This window comes from Python bivittatus, unplaced genomic scaffold (assembly GCF_059951505.1).
Source record: "Python bivittatus isolate LINGU-HERP-01145 unplaced genomic scaffold, Pbiv_v1 ctg000080_np1212, whole genome shotgun sequence".
Lineage (NCBI taxonomy): Eukaryota > Metazoa > Chordata > Lepidosauria > Squamata > Pythonidae > Python > Python bivittatus.
Window position 1 is genome coordinate 47,769,722 of NW_028277035.1, and position 15,876 is coordinate 47,785,597.

The following is a 15,876-nucleotide window of genomic DNA, read 5'->3' on the forward strand; positions in this document are numbered from 1 at the left end:
ATTTCAAATAGTATTAATCAAGGAAGAAAAACAATATTTGACTCTCCTCTCGCTTTTCTGTTTCAGATGAAATTTTTACTCTCAGTCAAAAAGGATAAGAGATCTTTTGCAAAGAAACACAAGCATTCTTCTGCCATTTTGGGATTCTGAGCACTGCCTTGATTAAGACCAACCAAAAATCTTCATCCACAATCCATCTTTCTCCCAAATTGGAGTAACCAACAGAACAACCCAATAAAAGGGCAAGATCACTTTGTCCTAGTTTCTGCCAATTCAGTACAATAATGCTAAAAGTTATTGTGAACTCCCTTCATGACAAAATCTGACACTCTGTGATGGAATGAAGAGGAGGGTGATGCGAGAGATCAAGGCTATCAGGAAGGAGGGGGTGCATTCCAGGAAGGGAAAGGAGACAAAAGACAACACAGACCGCAGGGGGAGCGTGGGAAGCGAAAGAGGTTCAGGATAACCACTCCCTAGAATCTCCCAAGGTATATCCACTTGGGAGTAGCATAGATTGAGTCTGGCAAGATTCTGTCTATAAGGTGTAAGCAAATAAAGGAACTTTACTCAACTGGACTGTTTCACTGTTGTTCTTGGGCTGTGTCTGACTTCCCCTTGATTTTGTGAGGGCAGATTTTTATTGTAATTTCCTTACTTTGCTTGGTTCCAATACCTCAGTGCATTGTGCTTGAAATCCAGTTCTAGCCTTTCACAGTGAGCAGGAACATGCTGACAAAACTGAAACCAAAAACCCAACACTCTCTTAAAGAATTGAGCCCTAATCTCCAGTGATACTTTAAGTGCACTGTGAAAGATAGACCATTCTCTTGCATTTCTAAAGCCAAGGCTAGAGATCCACATGGGTCAGTCTTACTTCTTCACTCCCCCCACCTTTCCTTTTGCCTTGGTTGGAATGGAGAAAGGGGAGAAGAGAAAATAAGTGTCACTAGTCCCAGATTGGCATAGGAGGGGGCTCCAATGAATGAAAAGTCTTTTAACCAGTGGATAGAACTGTCCACCACTGCCCCATTTAAGGTTATGCCTTTGGAGCTTCCTAAATGACAGTGGTACCTTTAGTAGAAAGACACCTTTGTCCCATCCAGTCCTCTCCTCTACAGATACTATTTTAAGAAACTGGATTGCACTACTGAGCAATTAAAAATACAAGATGACCAAAAATAGAAGAGTAAATTTATAGATTGATATGAGGATTTGTCGTGTTTCTATTTTCTTCAACTTTGTTACTGTCACTTCATTGCCTATAGCTTATATATTCAATAAGATGTGGTGGTTTTCTGCTCACATTTTCAAAGTGCTACTGAACTTGCATCTTTTTATAAGACAGCAAAAATGCATTCCTGTTAAGAACAGAATTTAAATGAATGTAGCATTCCTGTGCTTGCACATTACACACCACCGCTTCTCAGCTTTTGGATTGGAGTACACCCCTGGAATAAACCACATGAACTACTTTCTCCAGATGACTATCCTGTAATTAGCTAATGGTGTATAGATTTATGGAGATGACAAGGAAGCATTTGGCAGATGATGGCTGCTTTCATTCAGAATTTTGTCAAATTCAGCACTGATCAAGGAGCATCCCCCCCCCACACACCTGGAATTCCACTGAGAGGCAGATGAACACTTCTGCTTGCTCTCCCCACATCACAAATTATTAATAGCTTTAGGAGCAGTACATTTCCTTCAAGGAAAATCTGCTTAGAATTTCCTACCAATCATTTTGCTCTATCTTTCCTCCATGTTAGAAAACCATGTACCATTCAAAGCCATTTGGAGGATACTGCAAGAAAAAGGAAAGCATTATGGATATGCTGTTGATGGAAGCCACCTGTAGGGAATATTTATTTATTTATTCTGCCCTCAAGTCAGTGTTACTCCTAGTGACTCCATGGACAAGTCCCAGCAGTTTTCTTGGCAACATTTTCAGCGTGGTTTCCACTGTTTTTTTCCTAGAGCTGAGCAAGAATGTCTGCCCCAAATCCCCCAACTGGCTTTGTGCCTAAGACAGGACTAAAACTCAGGCTTCCCTGATCCTAGTCCAGGGCCTTAACTACTAGACCGAACTGGCTCTTATAGGGAACATACCATTCTATTATTAAAACAGAGCTGTATTGGCATTCAGTTCAAAGGAGTGATGATATTACTTTTTCAGTACTGTGTCCAACTCTGAGCACCACATTTTAAAATTAAAAAAAAATGGAATGGGTTCAAAGAAAGGCAACAAAGATGATCAGGAGTAGGAAACAAAGCTTACAAGGAGACAATGAGAGAACTGGTTAAGTTTGACCTGGAGAAAGAAGAACCCAGTTTGATTTGATTGAACTCCTGAAATACTTGAAGGATTGTTACGCAGAAGACAACCAACACTTGTTCTCTCTCATGCCAGTGCAACACACAGAATAATGGACTTCTTCCTGGCTTTTCTTAAATATTAAGAAAAACCTCCTAACAGTAAGAGCAGTTTAGAATCAGTATAATCAGTTGTCTAGGAAAGTGGTGGGCTCCCCTTTGCTAGAAGTGTTGGAATGACATTTGTTGGGGATGCTTTAATGTAATTAATGGGGATTCTGCAGTGAGCAGACGATGTCCTCCAAAGGCCAATCCCTATGACCAGCACACCCCAGCACTGCCATTTCACAAAGTCAGGAACGCATAATGTTGTTTTTTATCTCCTATTCTATTCTATTCTATTCTATTCTATTCTATTCTATTCTATTCTATTCTATTCTATTCTATTCTATTCTATATAAATATATTTAAAAACTAAGGGCACATCATACATCCTTGTCTTTACTTCCTGCTTAGTGTTCAACCATGCTCTAAGCATTCCATTTATCCTCACACATGCTTCACTCTCATCCCGTATCACTCTTACCACATTCACAGCAACCAACTTTCAATTCCATACTCATGCAAAATATTCCATAAATCAAGCACATTCATTATATCATACACTTTCACTAAATCAACAATTGTACAATAAACTTTCTCATATAGATACGTTTCTTAATGACGTCCTGAAGAGCAAAAAGCTGTTGTTCTGAAAAACAAAAACAAAAACAAACACCAAACAAAAACTCTGTTTGGCATAGAGCCACACTGGGTTTCTCAAACTTTTGCTCACTGTCATCTCTTGCATTCTTTCCAGGCACACAATTAATCCCCCCTCCCAGCTTTTGCCTACACACTTGCTACCTTTATTTTTGTGTAGGAATAACAGCATCTTTCCAATCATCAGACACAGATGCAGATTGCACAGCCACTCCATACAGAAACTATATGCATATTTTAACATTTTTCCAGTTACACCATTTATGCTTGCAGTCTTAGCACTTTGCAATATTCTTACAGCATTTATAACTTACTTTTCATCATTTTTTCTTGAATGCTAACATTTTTAGCATTTGTCGCAAATCCACTTTTCAACTTATCACTATCATTACCATGTAAAGCTCTAATATACTTTTTCCAGCATTGACTCACTTCAATTTCACCCCAAATCCTTTCACAACTTTCATTTTCAATTCCAGCGACTCCTTTGGATACTCCTTGCTTAGGCCTTTTCACCTACATCAGAACAATGTTTTATTTCCATCAATATCACTCTGCCTCTTTTAATCTTAATGGTCTGTTGCTGTCTTTGACAGCATCCTTTGCATCTACCCTTTTCTCTCTGTGCACCTAATACAGTTTCTTTCCCTCTGCCTCATCTTTTGCAGATATCACTCCCTTAGATGCATTTTTCTCTTCCACAGCCTCCATCATTTCATTCATTCTTTTTCATACTTCCCATTAACAGAACTCCATACTTCTGTGGCACATCGGTAACATGATTATTTCCACTCAGTTCCAAGCATTTTCCATAGCCTCTTTTCTTATGTTTACTTTCCATCTGGAAGTTGAATTTGTCTTCTAATGTTTTTTACATATAGGACTCACATTTGTTCTTGCAGTCATTCTATTTTCATTGTAGTTTCTTTCTTTCACTTTCATTTTCTTCTATATCCATTCCCCCCTATATCCAATCCTAGCCCCAGCAAAAAAATGATCTTTTCCACATTCCAAATCTCCTATTGTTCCTATATTCTTTACTAATTCTCTCAATCTTTCATCACAATTGGATCAATCATGTTTTAGATTTCATATTTATTCCTTTGCTGTGAGTATGCTTATGCTTAAACCATATATTTGAAATAAGCAGACCATTTTCCAAGAAAATACTCAATGAAGAGTCAACATCTGATTAATTCTTGGATCTACAAATGGCTCAATCACTTTTTTTACCCTCTCTCTCAGTTCCACCTATCTGTTTATGTCCCTTAATAGAATAATTTTTCTGTTGGATCACATTCATTCAGATTATGGCACAATTTTCCTGAGAAGTCATTTCTATTTCTTTTATTATCACTATTCTCTGAAGTGTAACCTGCAGCTATCACCAGCTTATGAACTCCTATTTTCATAGACATCTATAAGAACCTAGATGAAACAAATTCATAGTTTCTGAAATACATTTTTGCCCTTTCATTCATAATTAAATCTACACCTTCATTTCTGTGCATGTATTAATCAACTCACTATGCACAACAGGACCATTTTCATTCAGATATATTGTATGCTTCCCCTTTCTTTTAATTTCACATACAAAAAAAAATGCCTCTTTTGTCCTTTCATTTGATTGGTTAATTCATGCTCTTTACCATTTATTTCTCTTACATTTCAAGTCTCATTCCTCCTCATGCCATGGGTCTCACCAAGGGGCCCACAGATATTGATCTCTGGTACCCATTTTAGCTTTAGTTAATCAAAGATTTCACCTTTTTTAGAGGTGAAGAGAAGGTGTAGACTAAATAATCAGCCTTAGTCATATCCATGCAATGTGCAGCATTCTCTGCTAGTAGTATCGAACAGTTCTGACATATTTTGGTCTGTATGCCACAAGGACAACCAAAGCCGCATGCATGCTCACTCTATTCTAGGATTTGTAATCTAGAGACTGTCTTGCAAGTGAACGTACTATTGCCCATGTCATACAAATCTGGAGATATACACAGTGTACTGACAACACAGGATACACAGGGATGTGCAAACAGACCAAACAGTCTGAATCAATCACACATTTAAAATAAGTTGATATTCTTGTGCCTGTCTGTGATGTTTAGGACTTTTCTCTCCCCCTCCTTCACTCCACTCACTATGATCCATGCAACATGGTTAGAGAAATGCACTAGCTATAAAACAGCCAATATGGTATCATAATGATTACAGATGCTTTTTTTTTTAATGGTATCATAATGATTACAGATGCTTTAATCGTAAGCTGGTTGGATGTTTGTTAATTTCTCCCCCCAGCAAACTATGTTCTTTCTCCCCCCTCCCCCATAGCAAACTATGGTTTTCCATCATATTAACACTTGGGGGGGGATTAGCAATTTTTTAAAAAAAATTCCTTTTTTAGAAGAGTGGGAGAGGAAGGATTTTTATTCCTCCATGACCCCCAGCAGCTCAGAGGATAGGAAACTGATCAAATGACATTTCCTGAGCTTTCTTCTTGGTCAGTTGGAGGGAGCCCTGATTGACATGTTAATCTCATGTTCCCTGCCCTGAGGCTGAAAGCAGTGAAGGCAACCTCAGGTCAGTTTCAGAGTACTTAGGAGGGTTTAGGGAATAAAAATAGTGGTGGTATAAAAATGCCTATTGTTTCTTTTTTCTAGTTGGAGGGCTCTATCGTACTACAAATCAGTAGATACTATGCAGCATCCTTTTCTCCTTAGCATATTTTTTTCTACTGATGACAACATTTTAGTTTGAACATAAAATAAAGCAATGTGGTACCTGGTTACTCCTCAAAAGAAACAAAGTGGTTGCCACATTTTGGAAAACTGCATGATTAAGTTTCCTGTATGTCTGACAGCAGTCTGAACCACAACTTCACCAACTCCCCCCAAAGCAAAACAGGGGGCATATTGGTGTGATCAAAGAAGCTATTCCCAAGTGTTAAGCAGTGCATGACCAGGGAAGCAAGATTCACATTCCATTAAGTAGATTTAATGCAGGAAATACAGGGTTAAGTTACAGAATCTTGGAAAATGAATAAACACACCTCTCTCCCTCATTTATGAGTGAATTCATTAAGATGGGGTCTCAGTGAGTTGCTTAATTGTCTTTTTCCCAGAATATGAAACCAGAGAACTAACTGCCCTTTTCCTAGTTAAGCCTAGGATTGCAATATCCATCTGCTTTTCATCAGTGATGTCTTTGAACACATCACTTATCCTTTCTTCATTCCTTCCTTTGTTCTTTCCTTGATGCAGTCTCGATGCATACACGCTCGGGAATTTGCTGACTGAAGCAGGCTGCTTCAAGTCACTCCCAAGCAAAGAGGGCCCTTCACGGATCTTCCTTTTTCCTTCTAAAATATGCTTTGATCTTCATAAATAGGCCTGGAGCTGTTTATGTCCCTTCTGTAGCATACTAGACTGCCTTAACACATGGAGCTCCCCAACATATGAACTATTTATATTCTGCCTGTCGTGTCTGTACATGATATGTCATTAGCAGCATAGCCAAATGCTATGATTTATTGGTAAAGTGTGTGTGTGAATGTATGTATATATATACATACATTCACACACACATAAGCATATATGTCTATACACACACACACACACACACACGATGTCCAGACACATCAGCCAAGTTATAAATACTTCATATATGTGTGTATTTCACACCAGCCTGCTATAAATATCAGATATTTATAATAATTACCCGGCAACATCAATTTGCAATTCTAAGGAGACTCTCTGGGTGCCCTGATCACATTTATGAACTCCATCTTCAAACAGGCGCCGGCAGTTCCAGTGGTTCCTATTCCCTGGGATCCTCAGCAGTACAGTTCATAAACTCCTGAAGACTGCATGGAAAACCACCCATCTGCATTGCTTAACACACTCATGGCCTCCACTGCATCAGTCATGTGCTTTGCATTTTAAACTCCTTGATAAGAAACGAAATGGAGGGGAAAAGCCATAGAGTAACACCCATTTGCTCAATTTCCTAGCAATTTCTCTTCCTTTTTCCTGTACCGCTGCTCTTCATCTACACCGGCTGCACTGGAAATCCAAAGGCAAAGTTACTTCATTTACATCATATCTTGGCTGCCCAGTTATAACAAATCACAGTTTACTGAGATTTTCCAGGTAAACATGCGTAAGCTTACAGCAGCTTTCTGGATGTAACAAAATGGGCAATTAAATGATTGTATAAGGATGCAGTACGGAGGCTGATACTGGATAAAGAGGCTTTTAAATCCTTTCCTTCAGTGCTTTCTTGCTGAATATAAGCCCCCAAACAATGTCTTTTATTCCTTGGGAGAACATAGCCCTATCTTATTCATATCCTCCTATCTTTCTCGCAGGGGCAGGGTAGGGTCAACAGAAAAGAAATGAAAAAGATGAACCCCCTTTCTTCTTCTGCCAGTTTTCCATTTCAAATTTCAGTCTCAGTAGTTGCAACATGTAAAATACAACACACACATTATTATATAATGACATGCAACAGAAAAATGCTGATAGTAAAGGACTGGCATCTCGGGGAAGAAACTTCAGATTTACAAGGTTTTTATTTGAATGAAGAGATCGGTCTGACTTTAGCTAGACCTTTCGTTCCCAAGGTGTATTTCTTCTCCCAAGAAGAAAGAAACAACTAGGAAAAATAGAAAGAAAATCTTTCTGATTGCAGAAGAATTTTAAAAGCCCCTAGTTGTTACTTTCAAGTTTAGCAATTGGTGGGTAAGGGTCACAGCTTCCAGGTTTTGTCTGTTTGATTCCTTTTAACAGCTAAGCATTTGTACCAACACAAGAGGCTACCCCAAATGCCATACAAATGAATAAATCACAGACTCTTTTATGCTTCATTAGAAAGCAGAACTGGGATGCCCTGTGGCTTAAGAAGATCAGACTCTTAAAAATGATAAATACAAAGGTGGCATTAGAATTGCCTCTGTCCTACCACAAAAGGTTCTGCTGAGAAAAAAGTGCTTGCTCGCTACTTTTTAAGATCCTAGGAAATTAATTACTTATCACTGATCAGATACAGAAAACAAAGGATAATGTTTATGATGTTCAGGAAATCAATGCAATTTAAGTAGCACCAGGGGAAGGAGGCAGCTTAATTTTGTCCCAGGGGATTTTTACCTTTGTTATGATTTAAACATGATCTTACAACCCTAAACTAATAATAAGGTTTTGGGGGAAAAGAACTCTAATTTTTCTCCCCTTCTTTCAGGGGAGTCCAGCAGAGAATGTCAGTTAATTTGAACACTTCTCTGTGAATAAACATTGAACTCCTTTCTATTGGATGAATGAGTAAAGTGGATTTTTAAAACAAATATAAAATATGTGAGTTCTCATGTACAAATAATCAAACTCCTTATCACTTTTTAAAAAATTAATCTTTTTAAGAAGTTCATAATCAGAAGGCAATGGAATGAAAAACCAGTCCAGTGAATAGGAATCTCATTTCTATTTCTCTCCACATTTATATCTCACATAAGCTTCTAGAATAAAATCAGTTTTACTGAATAAACATTGTCTCTCTGAACTAACTTCATTTGAGGGTGATCATGCTCTATTTAAATTGTAAAATGGATGCAAACAAAAATGGAAGAGCTAGGTCATTTATATTTAGTTCCACTGAATGCCATTCCATATCTTTCTAATTGCATCATCAATGTCATCCCCATCCTCATCTTTTCTTCATGTGTTGGACTTTGTTGGCATAAGATTCCCTCCCACCATAAATAAATTAAAAAATATACTGGAATCTCCCCTAGCAGAAACTAATTTGCTATTCTTTCCCCTTATGTAGCATTTATTATTCATGGATTGTCAGAGGTCTGATTAATTTTAAAGATTTAGGGAGTTCATCCTTTAGCATTCATTAGAGTCACTGTCATCTGCAGCAAGGAAAACCAAGGGCCTGCCAATGGAGGAAAGTCTGGAGTCACTTCTGGATTATGCGATAAAGACCTTCTACTCTGCAAAACTCATTCTGTGCTGTGGTTCTTATGTGTCTACCATTGCAATCTACATCTGCTCTTTATATCTTACAGTTTATTTTATTTTATTTACAGAAGTTTGAAATCACAACCACAACAAAATAGAAAATATATCTCTCACTTTCAAAACCATGGTTAAATTCCTGAAAGCCCTGATCAAGAGGTAAAGCTATAGTGCAGTGCTTTTCAACCTTGGCATCTTTAAGCTCTATGGACTTCGACTCCCAGAATTCCCTAGCCACCATGCTGGCTGGGGAATTCTGGGAGTTGAAGTCCATACAGCTTAAAGTTGCCAAGGTTGAGAAATACTGCTCTAGTGATTGACAATTGGTTGTGTTTGAGTTATTTTTGTTTTTGTTTTTTTGTCCTTAGACTCTCACAGAACCCCTTTAAATTCTTGCAGAACCCCAGGGTTCTACGGAACAAAGTTTGAAAAACTCTGGCTTAGAGCATGTTAGGAAACATGGCTGTTTACTATTTGGTCTCCATCAGTGTTATCTTTCCAGCTATACTTTAGAGGAGTGGTGCATAAGCTTCCCAGATGAGTGTTGCTTTAAGGAAAAATAGTAGGAAATGAAATCTCTGAGTCAAGCTCATAGAAGGCTAGCAGGGAAATCTGCTTTTTTCCTGCCTGGGCCAATGCTCAGCAGGAAACACAGAAGTCCCTACTTAGCACTGATAGAGGAGTTGATGGGAGAGAATTAAATTGTAAATAGAAATACTAACAGAAGTTCAAATACAGACTGATGCTAGCTATAGAGAGTACAGTAGCTACTGTTATAGAGGAAATAAGCCTAAATTATATCAATAATCCTGGCTGACCTTAGAAATCCATTTATTATTAAACCAATCAACTGCAAGCAGTGTTTCTCTAGGAACTCTTACATTTCTGCCCTTTATAGCACCATAAATTTTCAACAGCAAGGGAAGAGGCACGCCAAGGATAGAGATTTATTGCCATGTGCTCTACACTACTCATGATTATGCACATCTTTGTGCACATACATAGATGGAAGGAGAGAGGGATGGAGGAAGCAAATTAGAGTAACAGGAGTAATAGCAGGAGTAGCAGCTCTGGTCTGGCATGCTACAGCTTTTGCATCCAAAGGCAAAGTCATTGGCTGAGGAATTCAAGCAAGGCTGAACACAAATGAGAAAAAAAATCCTTCCATAATGAAGAAAGTGGATGAGAACAGAAAAGAAAGGATGAGACTGTTTTCAGAGGAAGGAGGTGTCTGACTTAGAACACATGGTTAGATTCCCTTGCACAGGTGAGTTTTGAATAAGAGGAATGGTAAAAATTGGGAGGCTTTGGTGGTCAAATTTTAAGAACTCAGTAGAGGAGTTCAGATAAAAGATTGCCTTGTCTCTTTCCCACCCTTTCACATGCATATCCCCATGTTTAATCTCCACCTCCCTATATTTTCCTTTGTGTGTGTGTGAAAGAAACATAATAATTAACTCCCTTAGGCATCCCTGTGAAACAGTTTTAGAGACAACATCCAATCTATTATGAAACTTATTCTATTTGGTCCATGATAATTGCTTTAATATTAATCTTCTATATTGCTGCAATTATCAATTCCCTACAACTGTTGACTCTTTCTGATAGAAATCTGAGAACATATGAATCTATTTTACAGCCCTCTAGCCTCATTGTGCTCCAAAGAAAATTGGCTGACCATTCAAATTCCAGTCTGTGTTTGGGTTGGTGTTCAGAACTGTTCCTTGTCTGTAATTATCAAATGGGACAACTAGAATGTTGGTCACTTTTCTCTTGCTATAATGTTCCTCTGGTTATAGGATAACTTCAGATTTTTGCTACTTTGTTTTCTTTAAACTTTTCTTCACTGTCTAGGACTCCACATTTTCAGTTGGCTATCATTCATGAAAACACGAATGAAACTAATCTTAGAAGGAATCAATTCTACATGAAGAGTTCATACCAATTCTATCCTGACAGTCACGTAACTGGATTAATAGTGTTAGTTCTATAGTCCAGTCGTACAAACTATGTAGGAATCCCCTGTTAGTCTTCCACTAATATTATGAAACTTCAGGGACAGCAGCTTTCTCAAATGGAGGTATCAGTGATTTGCACCTTCTCACCAGTCTGGCAACGAACAGCCTCTGCTCCTGCGCTTGCATACAAGTTCTTTTTCTGTGCCCAGAAAGATCTGAACTGTTCCAAAAACACTCTACAGTCAATCAAATGCAGTCAGTTCTGGAGTGAGTTAAGCCAGGAGTGGATGCTTGGGAGTCATTTTGAGCTGCATTCTCTCCAAGTATTCATACTGCATATGGTAACTAGAAAAGGCCTATTTCCTTGGGGAACTGAAGCTCTCTAGTTTATACTTAACATTCTGATTGCCAGAATTACAGGATGGCTGTGCTGGGAGGAGGGTAGAGAATTAGATTCTGTCTCTAATTAGATGTTTGCTCTTCATTTGAATTTCAGATGCTAGCTTTAATTTTAGAAACTTACCCAGGAAGCAAAATGACTTTCTCTAGCAAAGCGCACCTGGCTTTTTCAGTCTTTGTCTGATAGCTTGTCAGTATCATGAAGTGAACATGGAGTGGGGCCAGCTATTGTCTCAGCCCTCCAGAACCAAATTTTTTAGAGCCACCTATCACGTTTTAGGGCAGTCTTCCAACTGAGTATCCATCAGGCTAGAAACCAGGGGACTGTGAGTTCTAGTCCTGCCTTAGGCACAAAGCCAGCTAGCTGACCTTGAGCTGGTCACTCTCTCTCAGCTCTAGGAAGCAGGCAAGGGCAAACCACTTCCAAAAATCTTGCCAAGAAAACTGCAGGGACTAGTCCAGGTAGCCACCAAGAGTCAACACTGACTCGAAGGCACAAAAACAAAAAGAAAAGTAAAGAATCCCACCAAAATACTGTACAAAGACTGCTTGTAATATATCACTGCAGCTTCACTGTATCCCAATAAATATAACTTGTCACATGCTTTGTGAAAAGATCTAATTAATCAACCATGTCTGACATGCATAAAGATCCATCTCTTCTTGATGGGTAGCAGTTTTGGGTAGCTTAATCAGACAAGAGAGGGTAGATGAGACAATCACATGACAAACACTTGCAGGAGACCAAATATATCGCTGCAGTATCTCTTTGGCACTTAAGGTGACAGAAAACAGATATACCTAGCTTATAGTAATGAATGGACGAGTACTCACTAGCTTCTAAATTTATATTTAATTACAAGGAAAGAGGGGTGGGTTTTTTTTTGGCTAACTGCTTCATCTGAGTTTTATATACATGGCTTTATTTATTTATTTATTTATTTATTTATTTATTTATTTATTTATTTAAATGTTGGAGCTTCATAGTGTGGCTCTATGCTTTTATTCTCAGAAGCAAGTCCCTTTAGGTACCACCGGACTTACTCCCAGATATGCACGTGCAGGACTGTAACTTCAGCATGAATTCAGTATTTGTTGTAAGTGACAATGACAGGATATATTTCCAATCAAATAACAGTGATAAATGGTTTTGCTTCAGCATCTTAAATTTGTGTTCTTGCTCTGCACTGTTTCTTCATGTAATGTTTCACTATGCTATTCCATGCTTAAATCTGTCTTACTTCAGCATTCCTTATCCTGGAAAATAACTTTCTTAAGTTATGATTTTTGACAAGATTACATGGGAAGATTTCAGCACTTCTGAGCTAAACACCGATAAAAGAAGAGAGAGAGAGATAAAAAAAAAAAAAAACTCAGCTAACCAAGCAAGGAAGCAATGAGAATTTAAACCATGAAATAAAATTGTGAATCCATTTCAAAATGTAACAAACTTACAAATATATATTCTTGTTCTCTTTTCCAACACACCTACCCCAAATTGCCAAGACTGATGAGCATTTTTTTCTCCTACTCCTGTTCTTTGAAATTTCTGCTTGTTGAAATGTAGTTAAATGTTTACAACTTCCTTTCCATTACCAATAGATGAAGAAATGCTGCAGGTTTGCAGCTCCAAAACATACTTTTTACCACCTTAAGCATAATTTCACTTTGGAGCCAATTAAACGAACATAAGCTTTGAACAACTGTAGCAAAGAAAATCCTACAGAGATTAATATGGAAATCATTTACTGTGTAAAACAAAAGTGATGGCAACTTTTGGAAGATACTTACATATTCTGTATCAGCCTTGGAGTCATAGTATTCAATATCTTCCTCCTGTAGATGAAAAGAAAAAGGTGTGATAAATACAGTGCAGGGTCCTGGAAGATTTTTCACCATGATTATCCAATAAGATTCCTAAATATTACTGGACTCATAGTACCATGGGCCCCTGGTGAAAACTTTTGGAGAATCTTTTGAGGCTAGCTTATAGTGGGCTGAGTTTGTGCTTGGATTTTACTGATGGGATGAAGGAACCACGCTGAGATGTGTGTTGACAGGAGATTCCACAGAGGCAGCTGCAACTCCACCACTTTTCCTTCTGGCCTTTGCTGTAAGCCATAGTCTGTTGAATCACGCTAAGCCAGAGATGCCCAGTGTCTCGTTTGGTCAGTATCATGTATACATTTCATTTGGAAATGTATCAGTAGAAACACCAGAGGTTTTGAGAGCAGGCTTGCCATGAAACGTGCCCATTCACAAAATAGCTGCCTGGATAGTATGATCGGTTCCAAAAGCACAAGGTTTGGTGGTGGTGCAGCGAGAGAGATGGGCGCGCTAGGGCTCAAGGGCACTATTCTGTAGGCCAGAAAGGCTATTCGATGTTCATAAAATGACTGAATGGATATTGTGTTTTAACCTATTACTTTTAACTGAAAATCTACCTTTTAAGTGTATGCTATCTCAAGATTTCTTTTAAAGGAAAGCAATATAAAAATGTTTAAATATATAAATGTTTTACAAACTATAATGGCTAGACACACAAAACATGTTCTACATAGTTAAAGTAAAAAAAAAAAAAGCATGCATTGTTTAAAATAAAAGAACAAATTTTGTCTTTATTCCTGAAGGGCTAGCTTTCACTCATCATTTGCCCTTTTTTAATTATAGCAAGAATGAGAGCAGGTTGCAACGGGACTAGTTTAAAACCAAAACCAATAGCCTCTTTTCTGAGCCTGAACAATAGTGAAAAAATGCTATTAATAATTCTATCTCCGATTTGGATGGCTGTCCTATGAATGGATGACTTTCTACTTCTACTTCATGGCATTTCTATTTTTTTTTTCCACATCATTCTGGTCCATTATGTTTCCACATCCATCATATACCTTTTTGAAAGATATACTCTTCAGAATTCATACTGAAATATATATTTAACAGATATTTAATACACATTTAAATGATTGTATTTCAAAATACTTGTATTTTAATGTATACTCTCATAACATTTAAACTGAGAGAGAGAGAAGGAACGGGGTTAACGTTCAAAGATTTGCAAAAGCCTGTGGCTCACTAAGTTAATTTATTATATTTGTATACTGTTGAATCAGACTGACTCACAGTGGTTTATAAGCAGATGCAACTAAAATTGCAAAGATAAAACAGTAACATAAACCAACAACCAATAAACCAATATGGGCACCTTGAAGGCCCTTTGAAAAAGTTGTTTTGGTGGCCTTCTGGTGAATGCCAACCATGCCTCTGAGGAGAAGCAGTTCCACAAGGTAGGGCAGGCAAGGAAAAACACTATTGTGATTCTCCACCTCTCTTGCCTCACATTTAAGGGGAAAAGTTCCTCACTGGGTATGAGAGAGATAAATGCCTTGGCCCCATGAGGAGGAGGCAGTCCTGGAGAAACCTGGGAGCTCCACCACGTATATTAAAATCAATACTTTGAATTGTACCTGTTGGAAATCGATGCAGTGCCTACCATACTGTTTGTAGTTGTTTTCACCCACCTGTGCAATTTCCAAATAGCGTTACAGTGGTCCAGTCTACTTGTAATGAGGGCACATCACCATCGTCAGGGTCTCCTGATCCAGCTAGGGCCACAGCTGGCAAAGCAGCTAAAGCTGGGCAAAATGACCCTTGGACATGGCCTTCACCTGCAAATCCAGCAGGAATTGTAACTCCAGAAGGACTCCCCAATCTTTCAGTAGCTCACTACAAATATGCTGAATTCAAGGACTACATTTCCAAAGGTCACATGGGTAGCTTATAATATTCCTCCTTCCAGCCTTGATTCTCTGAATCTATGAGAACCATGGAATATATTCTCAGTCCCTAAAGAGGAATGTGTACTAACACCGGAGATCTTAGACATCACCCCTCCTCCTACCCAGAACCTTTAAACAGGCAATGAAAAATTAGGGACTGAATTCATAATTCCAAAGAAGAACTGCATGCCATTAAATATGCAGTATTTAGAAACTATTTACATAGAAAGCTGTGTTCCAATTTCTCTTTTACGCTAGGATACCCAGCAGCTGATAAAATTCATAAAGGGACCAGCAATTCAGAGAGCAGTAATGCTGTCAAAATATAGCGCTCTATTCTATCAAAAGGGGTAATTAAAGGGCACTCAGAGTCTGTATTCTGCAGGCAAGAATGGAGTGAGACTGAAGCTGCAGTGGGAGCAGGCTCTCCTTTGCAGCACGCTCAGCACCATCATGGCTCCCTTCACCAGCACAAGGGCATCCTTCAGTGGCCCTGAAATTCTCACTGCCCTAATAGAAAAGCGATACTCTTCTACATCTGGTCACATTGCAAGATTTACAAGACAGTTTGGAGATCTCGAGCGTATGCAAGAAATTATATTTAAAAAATGCCAAGAACCACATTCTTTAGCCTATTCAAATCCTTGGGGATTA

The 15,876-nt window shown here is 38.3% G+C and overlaps 1 protein-coding gene across 2 annotated transcripts in view; it reads right to left on the reverse strand.

Annotated features, from left to right (window-relative positions):
- CACNA2D2 (calcium voltage-gated channel auxiliary subunit alpha2delta 2) overlaps positions 1–15,876 on the reverse strand; it is a 656,510-nt gene that overhangs the window by 210,306 nt on the left and 430,328 nt on the right. For both annotated transcript variants that reach the window (XM_088134018.1, XM_088134017.1), the window contains exon 5: positions 13,238–13,282. In XM_088134018.1, coding sequence (XP_087990144.1) covers positions 13,238–13,282 — 45 coding nt within the window. The remainder of the gene's footprint in view (positions 1–13,237; positions 13,283–15,876) is intronic.